This window comes from Penicillium antarcticum (genome assembly GCF_028974205.1).
Source record: "Penicillium antarcticum strain IBT 31339 chromosome Unknown utg000009l_segment0_segment0, whole genome shotgun sequence".
NCBI classification, from domain to species: Eukaryota; Fungi; Ascomycota; class Eurotiomycetes; order Eurotiales; family Aspergillaceae; genus Penicillium; species Penicillium antarcticum.
The window spans coordinates 2563094-2588013 of NW_026695307.1; the positions used below are offsets into that span (position 1 = coordinate 2563094).

A 24920-nucleotide genomic window follows, 5' to 3' on the forward strand; every position below is an offset into this window, starting at 1 on the left:
CATACATAGCCTCCTGGTTCGTAATCCTGGACAGTGCACTGCCCTGTCTACTCCGAACAAGTACACTGCCGGCTGAGCTTTGATGTCTACCAAGCGGGCCAAGTCATCTTTAAGGTTTCGATCTGGCAAATGCGCTGCTTGTGGAAGCATCCGATTCGCTATCTTGCTATCTTCCAAGGGGCTTCATATCAATGGTCTTGATTGATCGAAAATAGGAAGTAGCTGATTATCATTGCTTGATGCGTATACACGGAAAAAAGGACAAATGGGACGGTGATGGCTGCCTAGCTCGTAAGCACATTCAGCCACTTGTCCCGAGGTTAAGGAGGGAACTGAGTAAACCATTACATATTCGTGTTTGGATTTCCGATTATTCTGATTCGGGCGTGATGACTGTCAGTTGCCCGGTACTGTATCGAGGGATAGAATAATCTCGGAAAACAAACCCCACAAGAACAGGGACAACATATTCTCATACTGTCAAAGTAGATAGCAGAGTAAGTATGAAGAGGCTGTATATAGAAACGGGTAAACACACGTGACCGCCCGCCCAAATCAATCACGGCCGGGACTTCATCTCCAAGCGCAAAGCCACCATGGTACTACAACTGCATGTATGGGGCCCAGCCTTTTCCCTGCCGTCAATTGACGCGCAATGTCTCGCCGCCATCGCATACTGTTCCGAAGTCCTGCCCAAGGATTCGTGGGAGCTGATAGCGAGCAGCGATCCCTCCGTGTCCCCAACCGGTAAGTGACGTATCGGCATAAAGTACCAGACAGCTACTGATAGCAAACAGGTGAGCTCCCCGCTCTGCAGAATGGATCAACCTGGGTGAGCCGGTTCCGCAATATCGTGGACTATCTCCGCCAATACTCCGAAGGAGCATGGAACCTGGATGAGAACCTAGGCGAAGTCGAGCTCGCCGACAGCGTTGCGTACGCCCCCTTCTCACCCTTGGCCATACATCAAAATCCAAACAAACTAACACAATGCAGCTTCTCCTCCTTCATCGAATCCCGCGGCGAACCCCTCCTCGACCTATCCCTATACGTAACAAGCCAAAACTACTACAACAACACAAGCCCAGCCTACGGCGCCCTCCTCCAATGGCCCAACCAATGGATCCTCCCACCCAAACTCCACGGCGCAGCCAAAACCCGCACAGAATACCTCGGCCTCTCCAGCCTAGACCTAGCAGCAATGGAAGAACAACGCAAACGCGACCACTCCGCCGCAGTAGCCGCGGGCAAAATCCCCAAAAACCTCATCCAATCCCCTCGCGAAACAGTCTCCAAACTCCTCGGCCGAACAGCCCAACACAACCAATTCCGCCTGGAAGCCCTGACAGCCGAGTTCTTCGAACCCCTCGAAGCAATGCTCGCCCGCAAGTCTTACCTGCTGCCCAACCACTCCGGAAACCCATCCAGTCTGGACTGCGTCGCATTGGGATATCTTGCGCTCGCGCTTGTCCCTGAGCTTAATTTCCCTTGGTTGCGTGATGCGATGCGCGCCAAGGCGCCGCTGGTTACGGCCTACACGGAGCGAATGCGCAGTCGCTGCTTTGGAGATGTCGATATTAAGATTGAGCATGCTTTCCAGCCGGTGGGCGGGGCTGAGGCTGAGTTTTCGAAGTTGCCGTGGAGGGCTCCCGGACGGGTTTCTGTTGCTGCGGTTGGAACTACGTTGCTTGGTACATTGGCTGATAATACGCCCTTCCTTCGCGAGATTCGTCAGAATAGACGGTTGAAGGCGGTTGTTCAGGCTAATGGGGATTTCTCGCCTGTGCAGAAAAGTTTGTTGGCTCAGTACGCTGATTCTAGTAATAAGGATATGCTTGTTTCAGTTGCTGCTGCCGTTGCTGGAACTGCTGCGCTTGTTGGGTATATGGTTAGCGTGGGCTTGCTTTCTTTCTCTGGGGGTCATGCTGAAGAGGAGCAGGATGATGACGTTGAGATACAGCCTGAAGTGATGCACGTTGATCCTGGGTCTGCGGCTGACTTTCTGGGCGCGTTGTAAGTGTTCGAATGAGGTCGAACCAGATTTTCAGCGTGTTTGGTTTCTTGTTTTTCTCGTGAACGTTGGCGGATCAATATTTGTTTTAGACTGGCGGAAGTGAAGATTGTACGATAGCTTTGCATTCTGTCGCTTTCAAGGGTTGTCCTTGTTGCTTGTGAAGGTAAAGGCGTTTTGCTCGTTCTTTCACATGGAAATCAAAAATTCGGGTCAATAGGCCTAGTCTTTTACTTGAAACGTGAAACATGAATTATCTCCTTCGTTTCTGTTAAAGAGCGATGCAAGGATCAGGTTCAATCCGAATATCTAGTAAGCGGGTTGATAATTAAAAACATAGGATAGATATTGTAGATAGACCCTTTGTCTATAGTATGCAATACCCTACCTAGCATTCCATGCCTCAGGCCCTCAGTCAATCTAACGTTTCGCCGACCTCATCTCATTTCATATTCAATTCATTGATTCATCCAGACAACATCTGCAAAGATTAGGCCATACGTTCAATTTATTTCTCTTTCAGCTTGTTTCGACACAAGGCTTACCGCTGAGGTCACATCGGCCAATATGCAAATCCGATGACAAGCATGGACAAGATTATGTTTTGGTTCAGCGTTGTATGCAAGACCGACGTTATTGACGTGGTATATGCGTATCAGCTCTGGGTTAGAATTAGTTTGAATTGACTTGGCATGGGGTTTACTGCGTGGTAGTAGGGGTTCGTTCCAGCTGTGTGGACGAACCGTGGACGAACAGGTGTTTGGCCCCCGGCTTTGGCGTTCGCTTTCAGTTATGCCAGGTTGAAACTATGGTTCCGCGGAACTGGGTTTGGTGGATCGTTTTGGATATTGATATCGAATTTGATATGGAGTATAGCATATATAGGTGGTATGTTGAGCTTGGACATAGTTCAAGACGTTAAGGACGACCATGTGACTAGAATGGAGTGAACTACTCTGGAAAGAGTGGACAGAAAAAAATGATATCAACTCTCAAATCAAATGGTATATGTACAGAGAAGACAAAAAGACGCAAATCGTGACAAAGATATGTATGCGCCCCTCTAACGGAAAAGAAAAAAAAAGAAGAAAAAGGGTATCCGTAGAGGAGCAGCTCGAAGATGAAAATGTGTGGCCAGGGATCAACCCGCGCACGCACACATGTAAACAGACAAGAACACCTTCAGCGTTGAACCATTTGCGCAAGAATAATCAAAACTGTCCTGGGAGATCTAGATAGCTGAAGTAGTAGCCGCTTAAGAGCTCCAGCCGAGGTTGACAACGAGACGGACGGGGCCGGCGGACTGGGCAACAGCCTTGTCGGGCTTACCCTGGTCGGCAGAGGTGTAGGCGTTGACGGTGGCACCGGCACCCTTGGTGATGGAAGAGCACTTCTCACCCTCGTGGTTGCAAATCTGCATACCGGCAATTTCCATGTTGGCGAGCTCGGCGATGATGCAGGAAACGTCCCAGCCGGAGTAGCCGTCGTTCTGGGAGTTGGACATGTCGAACTCACCCCAGGTGGAGGCGTACTCGCCGACGTAGTTGGTGGGCAGACCCTCGCCCTCGGAGGCACCCCATCCACCCTGGGAGTCGTCATCGATGGCGACGAAGATGCTGTGACCGGGCTCGACGGTGAAGCTGAGAGCAGAGTTGGGGGACCAGAAACCGTTCAGGCCACCGCTGGGTCCGTACGAGTTCCACATGACGACGGTCCACGCCTTGGAGTTGTCGTTTTCGAAGCGGATGACGTGCTTGTACTCGCTGGCGGCGGACTCCTCAACACGGATCATGTTGCTACCCCATGGGGAACCGACGTTGCCGATGTAGTCCCAGTCGAGGCTGCCGACACGCTTGCTGGCGGTGGAGGCACCGAATCCAGAAGTAGAGTACTCGCCGTTGGAGGGGTAGCTGGCCCAGTTGCTGGAGCCGGAGGAGGCAGAGCTAGAGGCAACGGGGGTGGGGCTGACGGTGGAGGCGGCCTCGGAGGTGGCCTCGACGGTGGCCTCGATGGTGGGAGAGGCGATGGCAGCGGGAGTAGTGGTGGCCTCAGCGGAAGACTCGGAGGACTGGGCGCCAGACCACTCGTTGATCCAGGAGACGAGTTGACCGTCGATGGTAGCGAAGACCTCAGCACCAACACCACGCTCCTCAACCTTGGGGGCACCAGTGACAGCAGGGGCCTCAGCCTCGATGTCGACAAGTTCAATGTCGAGCTTGGGGTGAGCGTGACGGCGGTCGTGGCCGTGAAGACGAGCGACAGCCGACCCAGCGGTCAGCGCCGTCATCAGCAGCATAGAGTTGGAGAAGTGCATTTTGAAATGAGTGACTTGAGCGAAAAACGACGCTCTACGAGATGAAAATTCAAATCAAATGAATGTGTGTGAGAGATGAGAAGAAGGAAAGTGGATGGGGGGCGATGGTCTTATTGTATCACACAAACGGCCGTGAACCTTACACCAAAATCAGGGGCTGCTGCGAGCTGATTGGTGCGTACCTGAATGAGCGGAGCCAGGGTGGAGATCTACCATGGCCTGATTGGCTATCCAGCGGTCCAGACTCTCTGGCTTTGTGTACGTGGGACTTGGTACTTCCTGGGTACTTGGCTCTAAGGGGTATCTTTACTTTGATAGTATGTACATTGGTCTGTATATTGTGTAGTGATGAATATTGATATTAGAGACGTCGATGGAGATGTCATTGTATAGATACACGTGTCCATCGGAATGCTGGATACCAACGCATACAGTAGATAGAGCCCAATACTGTATATTGAACTGTAACCTATAGCCAAGTCAATTCCCCCCCACAGGCCAATCGGGACAATCGGGACAATCCGCAGTAAGGATCTCAGTCTTACGAAGCCCAATCTTAAATACGGGGACAACTCACCACCTACGTGGACAGAACCATACCCACGGTGCAATCGATTCATCTTCATATTGATACCCAAACAATATAAACCATAAGATTGAACAGATGGAACAGAATGAGATTAAACCAGGACAGTAGCACTGTCCCTGTCAATCATATCCACGGATGTGCACAAGCAAGGCCTGGCCGCAGATCAACGGCAGAGATTTGCCCCTTGTACAGGTACAACGTAAGGCACCACAATAAGTCGTAAGTAACCAGGATAGCGCCCAGCCCTTCTCCACCGACATGACGAGTCTTCCTCCGGTACGCTCTTGCCGGCATGAGTCTCCATCCGTCTCCATAGTGCCACTCACTCAGCCCTCCACATGAATCCAGGCCTTTGTTTTTGCCAGCGCTAGACGAGGCGTGAGTCGTTTCATCGTTTCATGTGTAAGTCATCCGAAATTTTAGCCGCCCAGTGCCTGCCCAGGTGCGGTGTAGGTTTGCCCAGGGATTATTTGTGTGGTTCTCGGCATGAACTGGTGTGTACATTACGGTAATGTAAGCTCTAAATGTCTAGGGTTGGTGGCAACGGGCGTTTCCCGAAAGATTAGGGCTAGTCGTGCAGGAACCCGGTCCCTGGCAGATTTGATGCAGGTACAGAATCCTTGGATCCTGTGCAGACTAAAATGACTCTAAAACTGCCATGTGCAGAAAAACCGCGGTAAATAAACAGAACCAAGGGTTCGAACGGGAGCTGAGCCAAGGTTCGGTCTTACTTTTGTGGTAACGGGAAATTACTCACTTCATATCCATGGATGATTTAATCATTGATTGAGATCTAAGATATAGACTCAAAAATAGTATGTATCAGTTGACTACTCCTACTATCACTTCTATATATGAATGTGGCTTGATCATAAATAGAACACGGAGCACGGAGAACGGGCTGTTCTATTTACAGACACCTCCTGAGGCAACATGAACCCGACAAGGGTAACTCCCCCTGGAGTGCCAAGTACAGCCACAGAAAGGTCCCTGGACATCCCATGGATCGAGATCACTTCTCTCCCAAGTCAACGCCACCTTCAAATGAATCCCCTCCAGCCTCAGCATCCAACTTCAGACTTTCATCCAACCCACAAACCCGGAACAACATCTGCGGCGTAATCTCCTCACTCAACCCCGGCAGACCCGTCTCCTTCAACTTCGCCAACCCCTCCCGCATAGCAACAAGCGCCGGCCCAAGCGTGGCAAACGGAAAGATGATAACCCGGAACCCAATCTCCCTCGCCTCAGCTGCAGAAATTGACGGCGTAGCCCCATGCTCAACCATATTCAGAAGCAAAGGCCAAGGCGCCAAGTCCTTCACTGCAGCCGATGCCATCTCCCGCGATGAAAGGCCCTCCAGGAATCCCATATCCGCACCCGCATCCCGCGCAGCCCGCAGTCGCGCCAGAGACTCTTCATATCCGTGCGATTGCAATGCGTCCGTTCGCGCAATGATGACGATATCGCTGCCGAGGCGCTGGCGCGCTTGAACCGCTGCCCGGATTCGGGTCGTGTATGTCGCTGTGTCGACTAGCTGTTTGCCGGAGAGGTGGCCGCAGCGTTTTGTCTGCACTTGGTCTTCGATGTGGAAGGCTGCTACGCCGGACCGGGCGTATTGCTCTGTTGTTCGGGCTACCATTATCGGGCCGCCGTAGCCGGTGTCTGCGTCGGCGATTAGGGGAGTGGCCGGGGATAGGTTTGCGAGCATTTCGGCATTCGCGCGCATGTCGTTCAGCGTGCAGATTGCTAGATCGGCTTGACCGTGCACCGAGGCTGCTGTTCCTGCGCCGGTCTGGGGGTGGTTAGATGGCTTGCTTGGCTTGCGTGGGTTGGCTGAGGGTCAGCTATGCACACCATGTATAATGCGTCAAAGCCCGCTGCCAGTGCTAGACGTGCTGACATGCCATCGTAGACTCCTGGGGCTACGACGAAGCCATTGGGGTCTTGGAGAGTCTTTCGCAGGGTGGTTGCTGCTGATGGGAGAGCCATGGCGAATTGGTATAACTGATATGGATGTGAAGATTTCAGGAAGAAGGGTAAGTCTTATATGTCTCCCACGTGTGACAAGCTTCTCCATCATTCTTCTCCACCTTCTCACCCCTTTGGGCAATTGTGCTCTCGATGATGCACTCTCTCCACATCGCCGATACCGGTACTGGGACCCCACCTATAACAGTCGACTTCAGGATAAAGATATAGCGACTCGGGATTTACTCGGTGAGGAACCGCGTAGCTATTTTTTCAGAAGCCGATTGTTCCGCGGGCATCTGCGAAAGGGACAGAGAATGCCCCGAGCTCTGAAGTGCCCGATGTCTCACACTGAACACCAGCTCGAAGAGAAAACCAACTAGAAACACCCGTGGACCGTGGGCCTCAGGGTGTACTTCAGGCGGAGTAGCCTCGTCTCGAGCTGGAGAACTACTAGGCATAGACTAATACCTAGCATTGGGCACCTACGTAGAATTCCCATGTAGATCGGATAGCCACTACTATCATACGAAACAAAATTGAATCCATTATATGCAAGAGCACTCAAATTCACTACTGTGAACTCTGTACTTGGTAATCACACATGGATTTATATTTATTGCTGCATATGCATGCACCCTGAGACGCCCCAGCCCAGATCTCGCCTTAGTCATCACCTCAAAGCGGTCCTCAATCTCAACTCCATTCTTCAATCCCAAAAATGAGCTGCAGCTCACACCTTTTAACACCTTTGGCTCTCTTGATCCCGTTTCCCTTCTAGCCTCAATGGCTCGACCCTCCGTGGTGCAAGAGTACGCACCACCCTCCGCGCCCACCCTCAGCATCGACCAAAAGTCCGCAACCGAGCGCCAAAACTACCAAGTCGCTCGACCCCAAGGCTATCGCGTCTCATGGCACGCCAACCCAGCCGTCGAAGCCCACCACTTCGGCCAATCGCACCCAATGAAGCCATGGCGCCTAACCCTGACCAAACAACTAGTCATGGCCTACGGCATGCATCATGCAATGGACCTGTACCTCGCGCGCGCAGCAACCTATGAAGAAATGGCCGACTTCCACGAAGCAGACTACCTAGACTTCCTGCGCCAAGTAATGCCAGGCGATATAGACAGACCCGAACAAAGCGACAACGTAATCCGCTTCAACTTCGGCGACGACTGTCCCGTCTTCGATGGCCTCTACAACTACTGCAGCCTCTACGCCGGCGGCACCGTCGACGCCGCCAGAAAACTATGCAACAACCAATCCGAAATCGCAATCAACTGGAGCGGCGGCCTCCACCACGCCAAAAAAGCCGAAGCCTCGGGCTTTTGCTACGTGAACGACATCGTCCTCGGTATCCTCCAACTCCTCCGCCACCACCCGCGCGTCATGTACATCGACATCGACGTCCACCACGGCGACGGCGTGGAACAAGCCTTCTGGTCAACAGACCGCGTGCTAACAGTCTCCTTCCACAAATACGACAAAGACAACTTCTTCCCAGGGACAGGCGCCCTGGACGACACAGGCCCCTCGCACCCCCTCAATCCCGGCGCTCACCATTCAATCAACGTCCCCCTGAACGACGGCATAGATGACGACTCCTACATTCAGCTCTACCACGAGGTAATCGGCGCCTGCGTCTCGACCTACCGCCCAGGCGCAATCGTCCTCCAGTGCGGAGCAGACAGTCTGGGCTGCGACAGACTAGGCTGTTTCAACCTGAACGTGCGCGCGCACGGCGCCTGCGTAGCCTTCACGAAGACATTCGGATTGCCGCTGCTGGTGGTCGGAGGCGGCGGATACACGCCCCGAAACGTGTCCCGAGCTTGGGCGCATGAAACCTCGATCCTGCTAGACGCAGACGCGATACTGGATCCGACGATCCCGGATAGCGTGGCATTCCGGAACCATTTCGGGCCTGATTTCTCGCTTTTCCCGCCCTTGTCTGAAATGCGGAAACTTGAGAATAAAAATCCGCGGCCTTATCTTGCTGGGCTTGTTGAGGCTGTTCATGAGCAGTTGCGTTATATTCAGGGCGCGCCGAGTGTGCAGATGAGTTTTATTCCGCCTGATATTCTGGGGTTGAGGGAGGATACGGAGAAGGAGATTGAGGAGCAGATGTTGCTTGCTGAGGAGGAGCGGGAGGAGTTTGAGGGTGGTGGTTCTGTTGCTAGTGCTTCTGCTTCTCGTGCTGGGTCGCAGACTGCTCACACTGGTTCTGCTGGGGCTATTCCGAGGCCTAATCGGCGGAGGGAGCTTGAGCGCGGTGCTGGGTATAAGGGGGAGCTGTATTCTTGATTTACCTTTTTTTCCCATTCTGGCCTTGATGACGGTGATTCTTTGGGCATATGGCGCATTCGTGATTGGCGTTTTATGTGTGGGCGTTTTTTTTTTTTTTTGAGTTGTTTGTGTTTGGGCATTTATCTATTTGCCTTGTGATATCCCTGTACAGTAGGAGTGAATGGACATGAACCTTGGAGATTGAGATCTGTGACAGGAGATAACGTATATGGGCATCAAGTCTGTGGAGATGGCATTAGACAAACTGAATACTCCATAGTTCATCCTGTCATCCTCCCATTACGCTGACACGATGAACATATTATTGTATAATAATTCATTTCGGACAATAGATCCTGTTTTATTTTTTGTGTTTAAATTAAACAAATCGGGTATCCAGCAATGGGAACGGTATGGTAGCCGGAAAACGCTGTGTTGAAACATCAGAGGGGCAAGGAAGAAATTAGTCAAGGACAAGCGTATCGCCGGCCGCCTCGAGTTCGGTTTGTGCTGGAGCTGGGGTTCTGCGAAGGTTGAGGTAGCAGAGTGAGAGAGAAGTTTAGAGTAAGTCGAGCAGCGATATTGGAAGACGGGTGGAATAGGATGGATCTGGGTTGGAGGCCTGGCTCAGTTGGTTTCCTGCGCGTCTACAAATTCTTCCACGTCTGACGTTTGTGTGTCTGTCCGTTGGACTATCGCTTCATTTGCGTCACTTGGGGTCGCAGGAGGGCCTGGGTACGGGTGGTATTAGCTGTCTGTATGTTGTCGCTTAGGGCATGTCGCCTAGTTCGGAGCGCGGGGATGGTGTGGCGGTATTTGGAATTGGGATGACTGTTTCTGACCTTGGACGATGGGTGCGATGGCTAGGATCTGCTTGGTGGCCAGTTTGGGATCGCGCATATCGCTGAGATGTCAGCATGGATCGAGGATTTTCGGCGTAGGACTTACACTTCGGCATTGATGATCCAGTCGAGGTCTTCCTCGCCTTCATCCTGACCACCAGGTCCACCCTGGATGGCACGGAATAGCCGGGGACGCCAGTCAATTCCTTCGTCAGCACGCTTGGCAGCTTCATCTCGTTGACGATCTTCGATCTTGGTCTTTTCGTCTGTGGCGGCTTCATGGTTGCGGGCGACAATCGCTTGGACTGTATCGTGCCATAGGCGCTGCGATTCGCGTTCAGCTTGTTCCTCGAGCGGACGGGCCAAAGGCTTCGTATGCTTTGCATGCAGCGCATCAAACAAGAGGTCTTTCTTATGAGTCTGCTCCAGTCAGTACCAAAACCGAATATATCAGGGATATATGCATACATGAACATCCTTGATATGCATCTCTCCATTCCATAGACCAGACAATTCATACAGCACCTCACCAGTCTGCTCGTTCTTGATCGTTCCGCCAATAGCGTTATATGTGCCAGAGAAATAACCCTTTGTCTTAAAATCGATATCGGCCACGAGGTGGTTCTCGGGACAACGGACATAGCTGTGATCGCCCAGCTCATACTTCATCTTGCCGAAAAGAATGCCGCGCGCATACATATTGGGTTGAGTCAGGATACTAGCCATGTTAGTTTCAACACTGTAACAGCCGAGGTCCACTCACTATCTCTCGCCCTTTTCTTTGTTCTCGCCATGGTTCAACAGCCGCAAAATGGCAATGCCCTCCATCATACTGGCAGCCGAATTGCCCAGGAACTTACTCCGGGGCTTCAGTGTTCCATCAATGCGTATATTATGCTCCGGCGCCGCAAAGAAATAGCTCGACTTGGGCGGGTGGTGGGATGTCTGCTCGGAAATGTAGTAACCGCGGGTTCCATCGGGATAGTCCCAGTAGCAAGTAAATGTCTCTCCAAGGATCGGGTTCAGCGGTTTCTTCACGCCTCTATAGAGCCATCAGAATATTTCCCTAGGTAGATCGCGGATGACGTACGGTGGTTTGATGTGCCATCCACTCAGGTAGAATTTGACCACGGAAACAAAGCGCTCGACCGGATCATCAATCGTCGACATGGGCAGAAGGGTTTCGGGGTGGGCCATGAAGCTGTTCGTGATCAGGTTAGCACGTCATCGAGATGCTGAGGGCTGTCCGGGTCGTACTTGGTGATTCGCTCCAGCATGGATCGGGGCTCGAGGATGAAGGTCGGCAAGACAACGCGACTCAAGTCTGCGCCGGGTCGCAGCTGGGAGATGATGTGCGACAGCACTGAGAGGCTATTAGTTTGCGCTGTTGCAATGGTGGGATTGTACGCACCATTTCCCTGGTCGGGCTCGACGACCTCGTCTTCCCCGCTTGGTGGGGAATCCTCCATAGAAGATCTACCTGGTTCGGCGTCAGTAGACATGATTTGTGTGATGTTTGTTGAGAGGGAAAAGGCGGGACAAACTGGCGAGGGAAGAACGGCGGAGATGCGGGACCGGCATGTCTGCGTGCGGACGACGATATCCCAACTCGGAAGTGTGCTTTTAAGGTCAAGGTGGCATGCAAATTACGAGAGAAAAGAAGAAAGAAAGCGAATGTCTAGGCAGAAGGCTTGTGGCGGAAGAGTCGGAGCTGGAAAAAGAGAAGAAAAGAAAAAGAAGTACCTGGAAAGTAGAAAATAAGAAATGCTTAGCCTGGAAGAAGGGTGACGTCTGTCCCCTTCCCCCAACCATTCTACTTCTATTCTGCATCTCTCTCTCTCTAGTGTGCACTCTTTGCATCTCTGCATCTATTCTGCTTCATGAGGGGCATTTCTTGGCTGCCGTGTCCAACTGCTGCATATGCATCCTCCTCCCCCCTTCCCCACCATCTCTACTCCTTCACCCGTTCGATCAGCGGCACATCTCCCCGGGTGATCTCCCTCACGAATGCCATATCGGGACCACGAAGCATGACGTGGAAGTGTTCAACCGCATGAACCGACTTGAGCGACTTCCAATTCCTAAACCAGACAACCTGCAAAATCAGCCCCATGCGCCGTATTCGTATAGCTGACATACCTGATCGGTCGGTACGCGCGAACAAAACGTGCACCGGACATATTTCTCTATGGCCTCGCGCGCCTGTGGCGTCAAGTCACCGGTCGCAGGATCATCTTCCAGCTCGAATTTGGTCCACACCACCAGATGGATGATATCTGTCTCGACCCCATACGGCCAGTCGTTGTAGAGGATTCGGATGTCGTCTGCCCAAGGTATTATATCAGTCTCGCTCTCAACACCAACCAACCCGGTTTTCTTTTTCGTCTCTCTACAGTTTGCCATACCGTCGTATTCGAATGGTTTGCCTCGGGACTTGAGGTCTTCTGTGCTCCCGTCGCCCCAGTGTAGTCGTTCTTTAACCACGAATCTCATGACTGACGAGTACTCGGCTTTGATTTGGGCTGTGTATTCTAGATACTTGCGTAAGTCGCTTGGAACACGCTGGAATCGATCGATCCGATTGGTTCCTGGGGCTGTGTTAGCTTGAGAAGCAATATAGTATTCATAGCAGGGAAATAGACTCACTGATTATCTCCTTCACTTCCCCCCAGTTCTGTCGTGTATAGTGATCATCGGGTGTTGAGAGACAGATGATGTTTTTCGGCGGTTGATCCCGCAAGAATGCAGGACATTCAGTTGTCCATCGCGACCGGGGTAGATTCACCAGCCAGAAGGGGAGAGTTTGGGAATTCAAGTGGTGATCGTGGAGGAAACATGCTGGGGCTGTTGTATCGGCGTCTGTTAGTTTCTCATCGAGTGTAGTGATCGTAGCCGCCGGAGTTGACGGCTCGGTAAAGTGTGGCATGGTGACTTGGCAATCGAATAAAGCCGACAATTGAACATGTTATGTTGAAGCTCACCCCCCCCTTGCGACGTCACCGCCATATGCCGAACGGAGTATGAGGCGTTTCCGGCCGTTGTCGATCCCGGGAATCCACTGTGGCAATTTAGCTATAGCAATAGCTCAAGAGAGCTATTTAGTACATTGATATATACTATACCTGATCTCGTGAAAGATCATAAAATGACCAGTGAACACGTATGATTTGAAGAAGTGGTATCAAACAGCGCCAGTATCAAATCCACCCCACAATATCTCAATAAAACAGAACAAGATGTCGCCGAGACGAAGACCCCCCAGGGAAGCCCCTAGAGACATGGTCCTAGCCCCTGGACAATCGGATCCCACCAAGAAACAACTGACACGCCCGCAGCCTCCAACTCCCCCTTAACAGCATCCCAAGCATCAGGCACAACACACCGAGTAGCTTCCTCAATAACCCAAGTCCGGAAGCCAGCCTTGACAGCATCAATAGCAGTACACTTGACGCAATAATCTCCAGCAAGACCAACGACAAAAACATCAATAATTCCGCGCTCCCTCAGAGTCGCCGCAACGTCCATGCTAACGGATTGCATATTGATACCGGGATCACGGTTCCCAAAAGCATCCGCGAAGACGGAATACATTTCAACCTGAGAGTGCATACCCTTCTGGACAACGAGATTGGCTTTCCAGGCCTCAATTTCGGGGATTATCTCTGCGCCGGGAGTATCCGCCACGCAGTGGACTGGCCAGAGTTGCTGGGGTTTGGCTTCAAATTCTTTCCCTGGGGCTGGGTTTTTCATTGTGATGCTTGAAGTAAAAGGTTTGTTGTTAGGTTCTGGGTGGTTGCGGGCGAAGGAAATGTGGTCCCTGGGGTGATAGTCTTGAGTTAAGATTAGGATATCGAACCCAGATTTCGAGAGGAGGCTGTTGATTGCTGATGCTATATCTCTGCCGCCTTGAACAGCAAGTGATCCATTCTGGGTATTGTTAGTATAGGGCTTTTCTGAGCTTAGATACTTCAGAATGAACTACCGGGGGACAGAAGTCTTCTTGCATGTCTACCACGATGAGGGCGGACTTGGTAAGTCCAGTTATAGCCATGTTGACAGCTGAGGCTAAGTTGGCTGAAAAGAAGAGAAAGTTGTGTAGGCAATATAATTATAAGCACATCAGGTGTGAAAGCGATAACGATAACGATTGCGTACATTTGACCGGCAGAATATTATATCAGCAACACAGGATCCCACATACAGAAGCGGACAGTTTCGCGGTGAACAGCAGCTCAGCCGAGCACTAAAACGCCGAAGTTCTGCAAAACCTTCACTCTTTCTTCCTCTTTAGGGCTCCGGCCCCAATACACTTAAGGTATGTGTTTTAGTATATCCCAATTCCTCTGAATTACCTGATGAACCTTTTTATTGGAGCTGTCTGAGCTTTTGCTATGCGGATAAACTCATTATACGCTTTTTTTCTGAATCACCCAACTTCCACCACGTTTTTGTCCATCCATCTACCAAGATCAGTCGCTAACTGCCTCTGATAGTCAACAGGAAATTGTAAACACTTGAAAACCTCCCTGAATACCCACCAAGAAAGAAACCCCCCTAGAAACAACTTGAAAGCACCCATATAGTCATACTCTATCCACACCCTCCTATTATTATAGTCCCCAAAAGAAAGATGGCATATGATCCCCGCCGCCCAAACTCGGGCACCTCAACTCCCCAACCAACACCACCACCTCCTCCCCCACCGCCAGCACCAGCAGCAGCAGAAACCACCGAGATGGCAACGGCCCTAGAAGAAGCAAAGCCAGCCGACGAGGCCGGCACAACAGACTCCTACAAGCTGAAGTTCTGCACAGTCTGCGCCTCAAACAACAACCGCTCAATGGAAGCCCACCTCCAGCTCTCCGGCGCCCCAACCGCCTACCCAGTCATATCCTTCGGCACAGGGTCACTGGTTCGCCTCCCAGGCCCATCCATCACCCAGCCAAATGTCTACAGTTTCAATACAACCTCCTACAACCAGATGTACGAGGAACTGAATAGCAAGGACGAGCGGCTATACCGCGGCAACGGCATTCTGAACATGCTCGACCGCAACCGTCACCTGAAATGGGGTCCGGAGCGTTTCCAGGACTGGGTTCCTGGCATGCCGCGTGTCGACCATCTCTCTAAGGGCGATAAGGGTGCTATCGGGACGGAGGGTGGTGTCGTCGATGTGATTATTACTTGTGAGGAGCGCTGCTGGGATGCTGTCGTTGATGATTTGATGAATAAGGGCTCGGCGCTGAATCACCCTGTTCATGTATTCAACGTTGATATTAAGGATAACCATGAGGAGGCGTTGACGGGTGGAAAAGCGATTCTTGATCTGGCGAATCGCTTGAATGAGGCTGCTGTTGCTGAGCATCGGGTGCATGGGTCTGCTGGGTGGGAGAATGGAACTGGTCCTGCGCGTCAGAGTTTTGATGAGAAGGTTCCTGAGATTCTAGCCGACTGGCAGGAGAAGTATCCTCATCTGCCGGCTTTGTGGACTTTGGCGTGGCTTTAGTTTCTGACTTGTTTGCGGGTTCGGAATCGGAATCGGGGCGTTGGTTTTTGCTTTGATCTACACAGCGTCTACTTGATTACTGCTATGTCTGCCTTCTAGAGGGATTCTAAAGGCCACCATTTGCGAGCTTGTCGAATCTTAAGAGAATAATTCAATATCTCATCATTCATGAGTTTCGCATTAAACTGAAGGGGTATCAAGCAATAACCAGAACAATAATGAAGCCCACCACTCAAAGCAGAATCTGCTCATCTTTGATCCTCGCCTCCCCTTTGATATTCTCATCCTTGATGTGCTCACCAGGAGCCTCACGCTTGACCCTCTCTTCCTCCTTAACACCATCCTCATCTTTCGCAAGCAGAAGCTCCCTTCTTTCTCGATACCAGGTATCAAGACAAGCCCTTCTCTGCTCCTGCGTCATGCTTTCAACAACAAGTGCAAACTCCGTAGCATCAGCATATCCAAGGTGCCTCGCCATGCTACAAAATTGACGCCGTCTCACATCCTCAGGAGGATGATATCTGAACCGCACAGGTTCCTTCGCTTTATCAGAAACAGGCTGGGATGACATGAACACCAACTGATCACCGGTAGTATCCTCGGGTGCAAGTTTAGCGCGACGACTCAAATCCTCTTCGACTCGTGAAGATCCGATGACTTCGTTGTTCAAGTGGGTATATTCTACACCTGCGCCAGCGAGGATTGCTTGGACAGGATCATGTTTGTGAGGGGTAGGGAGGTTTGATGAGGCCGAGGGCTTTGGCTTCTCTTCTTCATCCTCGCAGATCATTGCAGCTAGTTGGCTCATTGCCTCGTCTTCGGACTTCATGGGTCGTTCTGTGAAGTCGTGGGCCTCATCTTCAGCTTTTAGATCTACATCAACAACCTCGACGCCTGCTCGACTTTCGGCGACGTTGGTTCTGTTGACAATATCGCGCAGCACGATGTTGTTGTTCTGATAACCGAAGAAATTGCGCAGACCAAAGATTTCACCCTTTTGATCCTTCTTTTCTTGTACACCCTTGAAGTAGCGGCGCTCCGAGCTGGCGTTGTAGCCGATATTTGCTTGCTGCTGTTTGTAAATTTGGCGAGCGTAGACAATTTCTTCAATCGTTCCGGCAGAGATGAGTCGGAAAACTTCGACATCACGGTGCTGACCTATACGGTAGGCACGGTCTTGGGCTTGCAGGTCATATGAAGGGTTCCAATTTGGATCGACCACTACTACCTTATTTGCTGATGTGATATTGAGACCGACACCACCGGCTTTGGTTGAAATCAGGAAAACAAATTGCCCGGGGTCCGAGTTGAATTGGTCAACTGCTTTTGCACGGTCATCGTAGCTCATGGACCCATCCAGGTAGCTGACATTGTAGCTAGTGTGATGGAATAGCATCTGTAACATCTTTAGAAGCCGCACGCTATGTGAGAAGATGAGGACTTTATCCCCGTTGGAATGCCACCATTTCAACAGCTTCCGAAGGACTTTCCACTTTCCGCAGAAATCAGGGTTTGCATAATTCACAATTGAGTCTCGCGAGCGATACAGATCTTCCCACTTGGTAGGGAGTGCAAGTTCTAACATGACCTTGTCCTTCTCCTGTTTGTCTTTCGGGTCTGCCCCTTGGGGGATCAGAATAGCCAGGTGATTGCTGAGCTTTTGAAGAACGGTGATAGCAGGGAAGACATAAGACTGCCATGCAGGAGGATCTCTGTCTGGAATGTGTTTGTAGCAACACCACCCAGCTTTCCTTCCTGACATACAGTCGCACGGAAGTGTTGAGTTTTTAATGTACTCAACAATATCACTGTCAAGGAAAGTCTCGTAAGCTTCGGCCTGAGTCTCAGTCAGAGGACAAAAAACGACTCGATCGCTCTTTTTAGGCAGCTGATCTGCAATCAGTGTCTTCATCCTTCTGATAAAGAACTGGGGAAGCAGGTTCTCAACCAGCTTCTTGGCCGTTTTTCGAGCTCTGCTGAGCTCACTCAAGGTTGCGTCGTGTGATTGACCAATCTTTAAGGGCTCGCAAATCTGGGCCTTCCAGGTGGAGACTGGACCTAGCATCCCAGGGTTAGTCCAGTTGAGAAGAGTCCATAGCTCTTCGTATTTGTTCTGAATGGCAGTGCCGGTGAGACCAATACGACACAGCGCATTGATCTCGTTCATAGATTGGGTGGTTTCCGACTTGCGCTCCTTGATCTTGTGACACTCGTCTGCAATCACGCAGTCCCAGTCAATCATGTTGATTGAGCCCTTGTTGTTCATGTAGGTGGTGTATGTAGTTATCAAGACCTCCACCCGTCCAGACTTAGCTGCATGAAGAGCTATGTCCTTATTTTCACCATGATAGCTATCAACAAGCCACCAACCCCATCTTGCAAACTCAGCCTTCCAATTGGCAATCAATGTTCCAGGGCACACGATGAGGGTACGTGGGTACCACGCGCTATCGTCAGATCTCCGTATTTTTCGCATGCGCTTGGCATCTCGTTCATCTCCTGTCTTGCCGTAGGCGGCGGTTAAAAAAGCAATGACTTGAATGGTTTTTCCGAGGCCCATATCATCGCCAAGGACACCGCCCTTTTGATACACGAAAAGCTCGTGAAGAAACGCAGTACCTTCGACTTGGTACTGGCGAAGCCACTGGGCAATTGGCGCGGGAATGATACCGAGAGAATACGGAAGCTGAATATCTTCGTATTCCTGTTTCGGTTCAGTGTCTAGAAAAACAGGCCGTTCTTGAAGCTCTTCCAGTCGTTCGTCATCGGAGAAATCGACATCATCATAGGATGGCGGCAATTTTAGACCGAGATCTTGCAAGTGCTCCTTTTTGCGATCAAATTCATCGCGGCGAGTTTTCAAATAGCCAGGTAATGCATCTTCAAGGAGTTCATCTTCCGAAGAATCCTCAGCATATTGCTTTAATGGGCGCTTCTGGACAGGCTTTGGTCGCTCTTGCTTCACACGACCAACGATTGCATCTGTATCGTTCCTAGGAGCTTTAGCTTTGCGCGTAGCCGCAGCAGTCTGCCTGCGCTTCAGGGATCTGCGGTCCTTGAACTTCTTGTAGGCGGTCTCGCCATCATTAAACCCATCAGAGTCACTCTCCACGGAATCAGCTTTCACCGCACCTGATGGCCCAGCAAGAGTGCGCGTAAATTCTGACTTGATTGGCGTCGTGTATTGCGGCTTGGCAGGACCTCGATCTAAAAAGATGTTAGCTGCATGAAAGGCGCGTCACGAGGAATCACATACTGCTTGCAGGGGTCGAATAATGTGTCGCCTCCAGATCATCATCCGAGTCGATAGAAATCACATCGGTTGGTTGATTGTTTCCAGTCATATTTTCTGCATGTTTATTGATCTAAGGTGCGAGCTCAAGTGTTGTGTAAGTCGAGGTCGTCACTCTAGGCTCGTGACACTGCTCTGATACAGTCCGCGATAGCGGCCACCAGACAAGATGTGGATTTCTTGGCGACTTTAACTTGAATGAGTTATATAGACAGAACCAAGTGAGCTTTTTGATTTTGATAATGTATCAGCCTTTAATTGACTATTGAAGGTCAACAGAATTGAGTTGAGTTGACAAGCTACGCTCGTAGAGCAGGTCCCACTTTAGTCACGTGATATCAAGGGAACCAGAAAAAAAGAGCGGCCGAATGACAATCTACGCTTGAATTGACATATAATTGATTCTTTACAGACAGAGCCAAGAAAAGGCGCGTTGGCGATCTACCCGTGCAGCCCTCATCTTTGGCCCCAGGATATCTAGCTAACAACCGTGCCTCTACAGTATCCAACACCAGAGCTTCATTTCTTCCTACCGCATACCGCTTTTCACCTTAAAATAGCTGCTTCCCTGAAAACCCAAGAGGTCCACAGCAAAGATGCCTCTCGATACTTCGACCACATATCCTCTCACAAAGCTGCGCCTTGACGGCCGTCGCTGGAACGAGCTCCGCCTCCTCCAAGCCCAGATTTCCACCAACCCCGCCAGCTCCGGCTCTTCATACCTGTCGATGGGCAACACGTCAATTATGTGCTCTGTCCACGGTCCGGCCGAAGGTCGCCGCGGTGAAGGAGGTGGTGGCGCAGGTAGCGGTAGCGCCGTCGTCGAGGTGGACGTCAACGTCGCCGGGTTCGCTGGCGTAGATCGCAAGCGCAGGGCCGCCGGAAGTGACAAGTGAGTATACCCACTATCTCCATATCAGGCACTGTTGGAAACATACTTGGAACCACAAAATTCAGATAGTGTTCATCAGCATACAAGTCATACTAATCCGCTACAGACAATCGTCGCGCATTGCTACAACCCTCCGCTCTGCTTTCCAGTCGCACCTACACACATATCTCTACCCCCACAGCACAATCAGCATCCACGTCTCCGTCCTCTCTGCCGATGGCTCTCTGCTCGCCGCCGCAATCAACGCCTGTACTCTGGCTCTCGTTGACGCCGGAATTCCCATGCCTGGTCTGCTCTGCGGCTGTACTGCCGGTATGAGCGGTAGTGCCTCTACCCCCAGAGATCCACGACACGACGAGCTGGACCCGCTGCTGGACCTTTCTCTGCCAGAAGAACAGGAGCTCCCGGTACTGACAATTGGAACGACGACCGTTGTGCCTGTGGGCGAGAACCATTTGGATGATGATGACGAGGACACGATGAAGGTTGCAGTGATTAGCACAGAGTCTAAGGTCCACGCTACGTACATGGAGACGATGTTGGCAGTTGGAATTGATGGATGCAGTCAGATCCGCGAGTTGCTGGAAGGTGTTATCAAAGGGTCGAACCGGGGGTGAAGGCAATTCGAGATGAGAATTATTGAGATACCCTGGTCTTTTTTTGCTTTTATCTTTCAACGGCGTACAATGTGAGAGAATCGGCCAATTTCATTCGATCTGAGGATCATAATGTTTCGTGCTACCACATGCTTTGCATTTCGTTTCCTTTTCGTACCCGCGGCTCGTTGTCTCCCGTGTACAGCAAGCACAGTCAATCTGGTTATGGTTCTTTGAAGCATTGAATACAAGATCCTCGAAGCGATTGTACCATTTGTGCAGTTTACTTGGGCCCTGCGTTGGCCTCTCTTTCGTCTCTTGTTTCATGTCTTATTTGTCCATTTTCGAGTGCTTCGAGCCAACTAGATCATGTAAGGGTTTTACGATGAGTGCTGTATATCATTGAACCAAGTATAGTTCTCGTACCTCAAGAAATGCTGGCTACCAATCATGTTGAACCCGGTCATCTTTGCAGTAATACTTCTTCCAAAAAATTGTCACCCCATGGCGCTCGTCACCTCTCGGGAAACTAACCGCTTAATCTTGAACAGCGTGCCCGTTCTTGCAGTCATCCTTATGGTCGAGGGATTGATGTACCACGGCTGAAGATCAGCACTCTCCGGTCCCCAACGTGCGTGCCAGACGCTAAGCTTGCTCTTCTGCGATGTCGAGCTTGTTAAACAGGTTCGGTCAGCAAGCACACATCAGTGATTCTGTTGTATGTATAAGTTTGAGCTAGCAAGTCAGGAAGAGATGCGTTTCTCTCGCTTTGACTCAACTCTCAAATGATCCAGTCCCTTCACAATACCGTTCCAACTCACTTTGTGGCAGAATCGCCCGTTCTGGAGTAAAGAGGAGTTGACATACATGTCATTGCTACTACTCTGGGACACTAGATACCATTTATGTGATCTACATGGCGAGTCTGAGGCACTCGAAGCTAGGCAAAAAGAGGTGAAATACGAGAGGACTAAGTAGGGCAAAAGCAATGCATACAGCAGTATACTTTAACTTTCGCGTAGAAACTGCCTTACACCCCATAGTGTGTATACACACCTTGGCTACACGTTTAGCGCAAAGAAAACGTTATCATCAATTGCGCATGTTTTCATAGGAAGTGGAAACCTCTTCCAGAAAAAACCTGTATTCAACGCGGGGTACGGTGATGTAGTCCGGGCCCCCTCGATCAAAGTCCTCGAATCATCGGACACGTGGAAAAATTGAATTTTGGGCTTCTATTTTTGTCATTTCGGTGATCGATTTCGTGATTTGGGGGTGGATCACTTCAAATGTCTAGGTCCTGGCTCATTACGGGGGGGTTTGGCAAATAGAGAGCAATTAAGTAGTCTGTCTACACAGATTTACAGTTGAAAATCGGCTCCCTGTCACAAAGGCATGGATGACTAGTTCAGTGGACACTCTAGATTACAGTGCGCAAGGGGGGGAGCCACCTTGGCTAGTTCCCACGCACGGCGTGAACTGGGATAGGACTAGGTCCATGGGAAAAAGAAAGACTTCCAGGCTCCGAACCTCCAATTAAACCTCCCAATTGAGCTGTTTACTGGCCACCACAGCCGACAATGGTGGGCTTGGTAGCGGAGCGGATGGAGCCGGAAGAGCTGCCGAGAGCCTCGATGGCCTTGACAACGTTCATGGACTCCTCGTCAGCGACCTCGCCGAAGACGACGTGCTTGCCGTCGAGCCACGAGGTGACAACGGTAGTGATGAAGAACTGGGAGCCGTTGCTAAGGGGGGAACGTCAGTTTTGCTTTGGCATTGTTGAGGAGGTGTATCACTTACGTGTTGGGGCCAGCGTTGGCCATGGAGAGGAGACCGGGCTTGGTGTGCTTGAACTTGAAGTTCTCATCGGGGAACTTCTCGCCGTAGATGGAGCGACCACCGGTACCCTATTGAAGCGAAATGTCAGCCAATTGCGATTCACCCACTGTCGACGGGGTAAAACTCACGTTACCGCGGGTGAAGTCACCACCCTGGAGCATGAACTGGGGGATCACACGGTGGAAAGCAGAGCCCTTGTAGCCCTCACCCTGGGGTGCGTTGCAGAGCTCGCGGAAGTTGCGGGCGGTCTTAGGGACATCAGCCTCGAAGAGGTTGAAGTTGATGCGTCCAGTGATGGCTAAGGAGGAAGTCAGTGCCAATTTCCAATAAACAAAGCTTAAGAAGATCTGTGTCTGGATCTCAAAGGGAATTGAAGACTGAGTTTCCAAGCAACAAAGGGGTGAGGCTGAGGCTTGGAGGGGCAGAGAGAATTTGCCCCTCCAAAGAGGAGAAAGGAAGGAACTTACGGGCAGGGGCACCAGCGGGCTGGTACTGGACATCGAAGTAGGCGGTAGTGTTAGACATGGCTGCGGATGATGAAGCAAAAGATCGGGCAGCGGGGTGGAAAGAAGTGCAATTGAAGAGAGAAGAAGAGAAGAGGGAAGAAGGTGGGGTTATTGACCTCAGTCGGCAGAACATGGTGAGGGGCAGGGCGGAGCGGGTGAACTCGGGTGCCGGGCTACTTTGGGGTTAGCTTGTTGGTTGGTCCATTAAGACCACGTATGCTGTTTCTGCCTGAGGCGCCATATTGAAGCTCCCCAGATTCTCCAGGGGTTCACTTCTTCCCACAGATAGCTCTGGGGAATCTGGCAGACGAGCAACAATACACACTGCAGTCCACAGGTCCAAGGATCAAACTCACTAAAGATGGTTTAGATTGAGATTGAGATGGTACAGAAGTAGATGAGAGGAAAAAACGAAGCTCAACGCCAAAAAGCGCCTAGAGCTCCTTGCTTATGTAAGAGCCGGGATATCCCTTCCGGACTACGGGCATAGGCACCATTGGCATTACTGCATCGAGGAGAATATCCTCTATACTGAGGTTTCAAGGTTAACTACCAAAAACATTTCAGATACATGCCACCTGATTCGAGAAGGGGAAGTTTATGATTAACTTTAGGTGACATCAAGATGAACGGTAGACTACCTGGTGTAAATCTCTAGATCCAAAGATCATTCCATCCCAAAACTTATATGAAGGACCCAATAAGCCTTTTCATCTCTCATGTCTCACTTTGAACGACCAAGGGAAGGACTCGGACTCGAGCCTCATATTACTGGCGAACTGACCTGGAAAGAAATCCGCCTCGAACAAAGTAGAGAAATAGGTGTCTTTCAACGATATCGATACACTGCTTACTGCATGAGTGCGGAGAACATGAAACAAATTTCTTACAGAAATCTCCTCGAAACAGAGGCCAATCTCTGAACAGTCGTTCAAAAAGAAATATACCTTAAAGAGCAACGCAAGAAGAGCTGTGTCGATTGCCTACAGTCCGACAAATCGACCAACAAAAGCATCAAAGAGGAACTCGAATCCCTTAAAAACAAGTGTTGGTTCCTCGAGCAAGAATGGTGGCAGCATCGCAATTCCTTCTTCCAAGGATATCACTCAAGGGGTTTCCATCTCTGGCGATCACACCCAAGGTGGTATATGCATCGAGGCCTTGTCAAAGATTGCGCTGGCAGACAAGGCTGTTGTGCTCGGAGCTGCGGATGCTGTATAAACCGTTTTAATTTAATTCTCTGAGCAAGTTTGGGGTAGGTCATTGTACTCGTGAGGGTGGATGTTGTCAGAAGGCCCGAGGCTTTGAGCTTACAGAGCAAAAAAAAAAAAAAAAAAACGACAGCAAAGAGCGTTTCAACCTTCAACTTGACAACCCCTTACTCAACGTGGACGATCCGACTTGCAGTATGGGGCGTTGAGCACGATAACTTTGAGGAGCCCAGATATGATTTCGTTAAGGGGCCAAAATGTGATTTCAATGAGGCAAATGATGGAAAGAGATATGTGAGGTAGGCAAGGTTTTTCCCTGAAAAGCCTCTCTTGAGAAGTCACTTGCTCAGCAAAGATGGGACTGCAATTGTATATTGAGTAAGCCCTAAGTTTCTTTGTCTACTTGCTGTGAGAAGATAGCACTCACATGCTGGCCCGGCGCAGTTGGTATGTGGCGACTGCCGAATTCGCTTTTCTAATTTAAAGTATATCAAATCCTTGCTATGATGTACCTGTTCATGCTGCTGGTCTCGAGACCAGGGACCATTCTCTTATCTGAAACAAATTGGTTTAATGCTTGGTGTAGGGCTAGAGATAGGACTGCAAAGTATCACCCCTCGTTTTCCACACCCCCGTCACCTTGGCCTGTCGGCGAATATTGTCTATGGCAGCGACTGGACAGTGCCAAAACGATATCCTGACGCGTATGAGATTTGTGTACCTTTTCCGCATCCTTTCTACATCCTCTTTCACTTCTTCTTATTCTCCTGTCTACTTTGTTTTAAATCCTCACGTGTTCTCCCTGTCCGTGTGTGTTGCTGCTATGTCAGTTCATGACCTTGGCGTCGGCTTATTACCTTTTTCTGCGTTCTACACTTCAGCAGCTGAAGTGAATCTTTGTTTTTTCCTTCTGGCCACGCTATTGATATTGTAGTCTCTACATGTCTTTCCTTTACGACAATATCTACATGTCTTTACTTCACTGGAACATGAATCATTCCCTGCCAAAATGACTTTAGAAAATCGCATTCTCAAAAGGGATAGAATTCTTCCAAGGTGGTGCGA

At 50.5% G+C, this 24920-nt stretch overlaps 12 protein-coding genes across 12 annotated transcripts; 5 read left to right on the forward strand and 7 right to left on the reverse strand.

Annotated features, from left to right (window-relative positions):
• Positions 1 to 596: 596 nt before the first annotated feature.
• N7508_009323 (glutathione S-transferase family protein) lies at positions 597 to 2017 on the forward strand (the record flags this gene model as incomplete). Its single annotated transcript, XM_058467386.1, has 3 exons — positions 597 to 747; positions 798 to 936; positions 997 to 2017. The coding sequence occupies 3 exons, from the start codon at positions 597 to 599 to the stop codon at positions 2015 to 2017; spliced, it is 1311 nt and encodes a 436-aa protein (XP_058315232.1).
• Positions 2018 to 3266: 1249 nt separating this feature from the next.
• On the reverse strand, positions 3267 to 4325 carry aspf4 (allergen Asp F4; the record flags this gene model as incomplete). The annotated part of the gene is made up of 1 exon (XM_058467387.1): positions 3267 to 4325. The coding sequence occupies one exon, from the start codon at positions 4323 to 4325 to the stop codon at positions 3267 to 3269; it is 1059 nt and encodes a 352-aa protein (XP_058315233.1).
• A 1601-nt stretch (positions 4326 to 5926) lies between these two features.
• Positions 5927 to 6906, reverse strand: N7508_009325 (isocitrate lyase/PEP mutase family protein; the record flags this gene model as incomplete). Its single annotated transcript, XM_058467388.1, has 2 exons — positions 5927 to 6709; positions 6772 to 6906. The coding sequence occupies 2 exons, from the start codon at positions 6904 to 6906 to the stop codon at positions 5927 to 5929; spliced, it is 918 nt and encodes a 305-aa protein (XP_058315234.1).
• Positions 6907 to 7671: 765 nt separating this feature from the next.
• Positions 7672 to 9189, forward strand: hosA (histone deacetylase HOS2; the record flags this gene model as incomplete). The annotated part of the gene is made up of 1 exon (XM_058467389.1): positions 7672 to 9189. One exon carries the CDS (start codon positions 7672 to 7674, stop codon positions 9187 to 9189), a length of 1518 nt encoding a protein of 505 aa, XP_058315235.1.
• Positions 9190 to 9798: 609 nt separating this feature from the next.
• Positions 9799 to 11594, reverse strand: N7508_009327 (OSBP family protein; the record flags this gene model as incomplete). Its single annotated transcript, XM_058467390.1, has 9 exons — positions 9799 to 9902; positions 10014 to 10075; positions 10120 to 10433; positions 10482 to 10731; positions 10777 to 11055; positions 11104 to 11214; positions 11271 to 11376; positions 11425 to 11493; positions 11558 to 11594. 9 exons carry the CDS (start codon positions 11592 to 11594, stop codon positions 9799 to 9801), a joined length of 1332 nt encoding a protein of 443 aa, XP_058315236.1.
• A 370-nt stretch (positions 11595 to 11964) lies between these two features.
• On the reverse strand, positions 11965 to 12939 carry N7508_009328 (GIG1 family protein; the record flags this gene model as incomplete). The annotated part of the gene is made up of 3 exons (XM_058467391.1): positions 11965 to 12108; positions 12153 to 12601; positions 12660 to 12939. The coding sequence occupies 3 exons, from the start codon at positions 12937 to 12939 to the stop codon at positions 11965 to 11967; spliced, it is 873 nt and encodes a 290-aa protein (XP_058315237.1).
• Positions 12940 to 13283: 344 nt separating this feature from the next.
• Positions 13284 to 13763, reverse strand: N7508_009329 (uncharacterized protein; the record flags this gene model as incomplete). The annotated part of the gene is made up of 1 exon (XM_058467392.1): positions 13284 to 13763. One exon carries the CDS (start codon positions 13761 to 13763, stop codon positions 13284 to 13286), a length of 480 nt encoding a protein of 159 aa, XP_058315238.1.
• An 880-nt stretch (positions 13764 to 14643) lies between these two features.
• ssuA (RNA polymerase II subunit A C-terminal domain phosphatase) lies at positions 14644 to 15519 on the forward strand (the record flags this gene model as incomplete). The annotated part of the gene is made up of 1 exon (XM_058467393.1): positions 14644 to 15519. One exon carries the CDS (start codon positions 14644 to 14646, stop codon positions 15517 to 15519), a length of 876 nt encoding a protein of 291 aa, XP_058315239.1.
• A 232-nt stretch (positions 15520 to 15751) lies between these two features.
• Positions 15752 to 18863, reverse strand: N7508_009331 (putative DNA excision repair protein (Rad26L); the record flags this gene model as incomplete). The annotated part of the gene is made up of 2 exons (XM_058467394.1): positions 15752 to 18726; positions 18776 to 18863. 2 exons carry the CDS (start codon positions 18861 to 18863, stop codon positions 15752 to 15754), a joined length of 3063 nt encoding a protein of 1020 aa, XP_058315240.1.
• A 544-nt stretch (positions 18864 to 19407) lies between these two features.
• Positions 19408 to 20320, forward strand: N7508_009332 (exosome non-catalytic core subunit SKI6; the record flags this gene model as incomplete). Its single annotated transcript, XM_058467395.1, has 2 exons — positions 19408 to 19703; positions 19810 to 20320. The coding sequence occupies 2 exons, from the start codon at positions 19408 to 19410 to the stop codon at positions 20318 to 20320; spliced, it is 807 nt and encodes a 268-aa protein (XP_058315241.1).
• A 1537-nt stretch (positions 20321 to 21857) lies between these two features.
• On the reverse strand, positions 21858 to 22663 carry cyp4 (peptidyl-prolyl cis-trans isomerase; the record flags this gene model as incomplete). Its single annotated transcript, XM_058467396.1, has 4 exons — positions 21858 to 22044; positions 22100 to 22206; positions 22267 to 22436; positions 22606 to 22663. 4 exons carry the CDS (start codon positions 22661 to 22663, stop codon positions 21858 to 21860), a joined length of 522 nt encoding a protein of 173 aa, XP_058315242.1.
• Positions 22664 to 23363: 700 nt separating this feature from the next.
• N7508_009334 (uncharacterized protein) lies at positions 23364 to 23865 on the forward strand (the record flags this gene model as incomplete). The annotated part of the gene is made up of 2 exons (XM_058467397.1): positions 23364 to 23505; positions 23537 to 23865. 2 exons carry the CDS (start codon positions 23364 to 23366, stop codon positions 23863 to 23865), a joined length of 471 nt encoding a protein of 156 aa, XP_058315243.1.
• Between the last annotated feature and the right edge of the window lie 1055 nt (positions 23866 to 24920).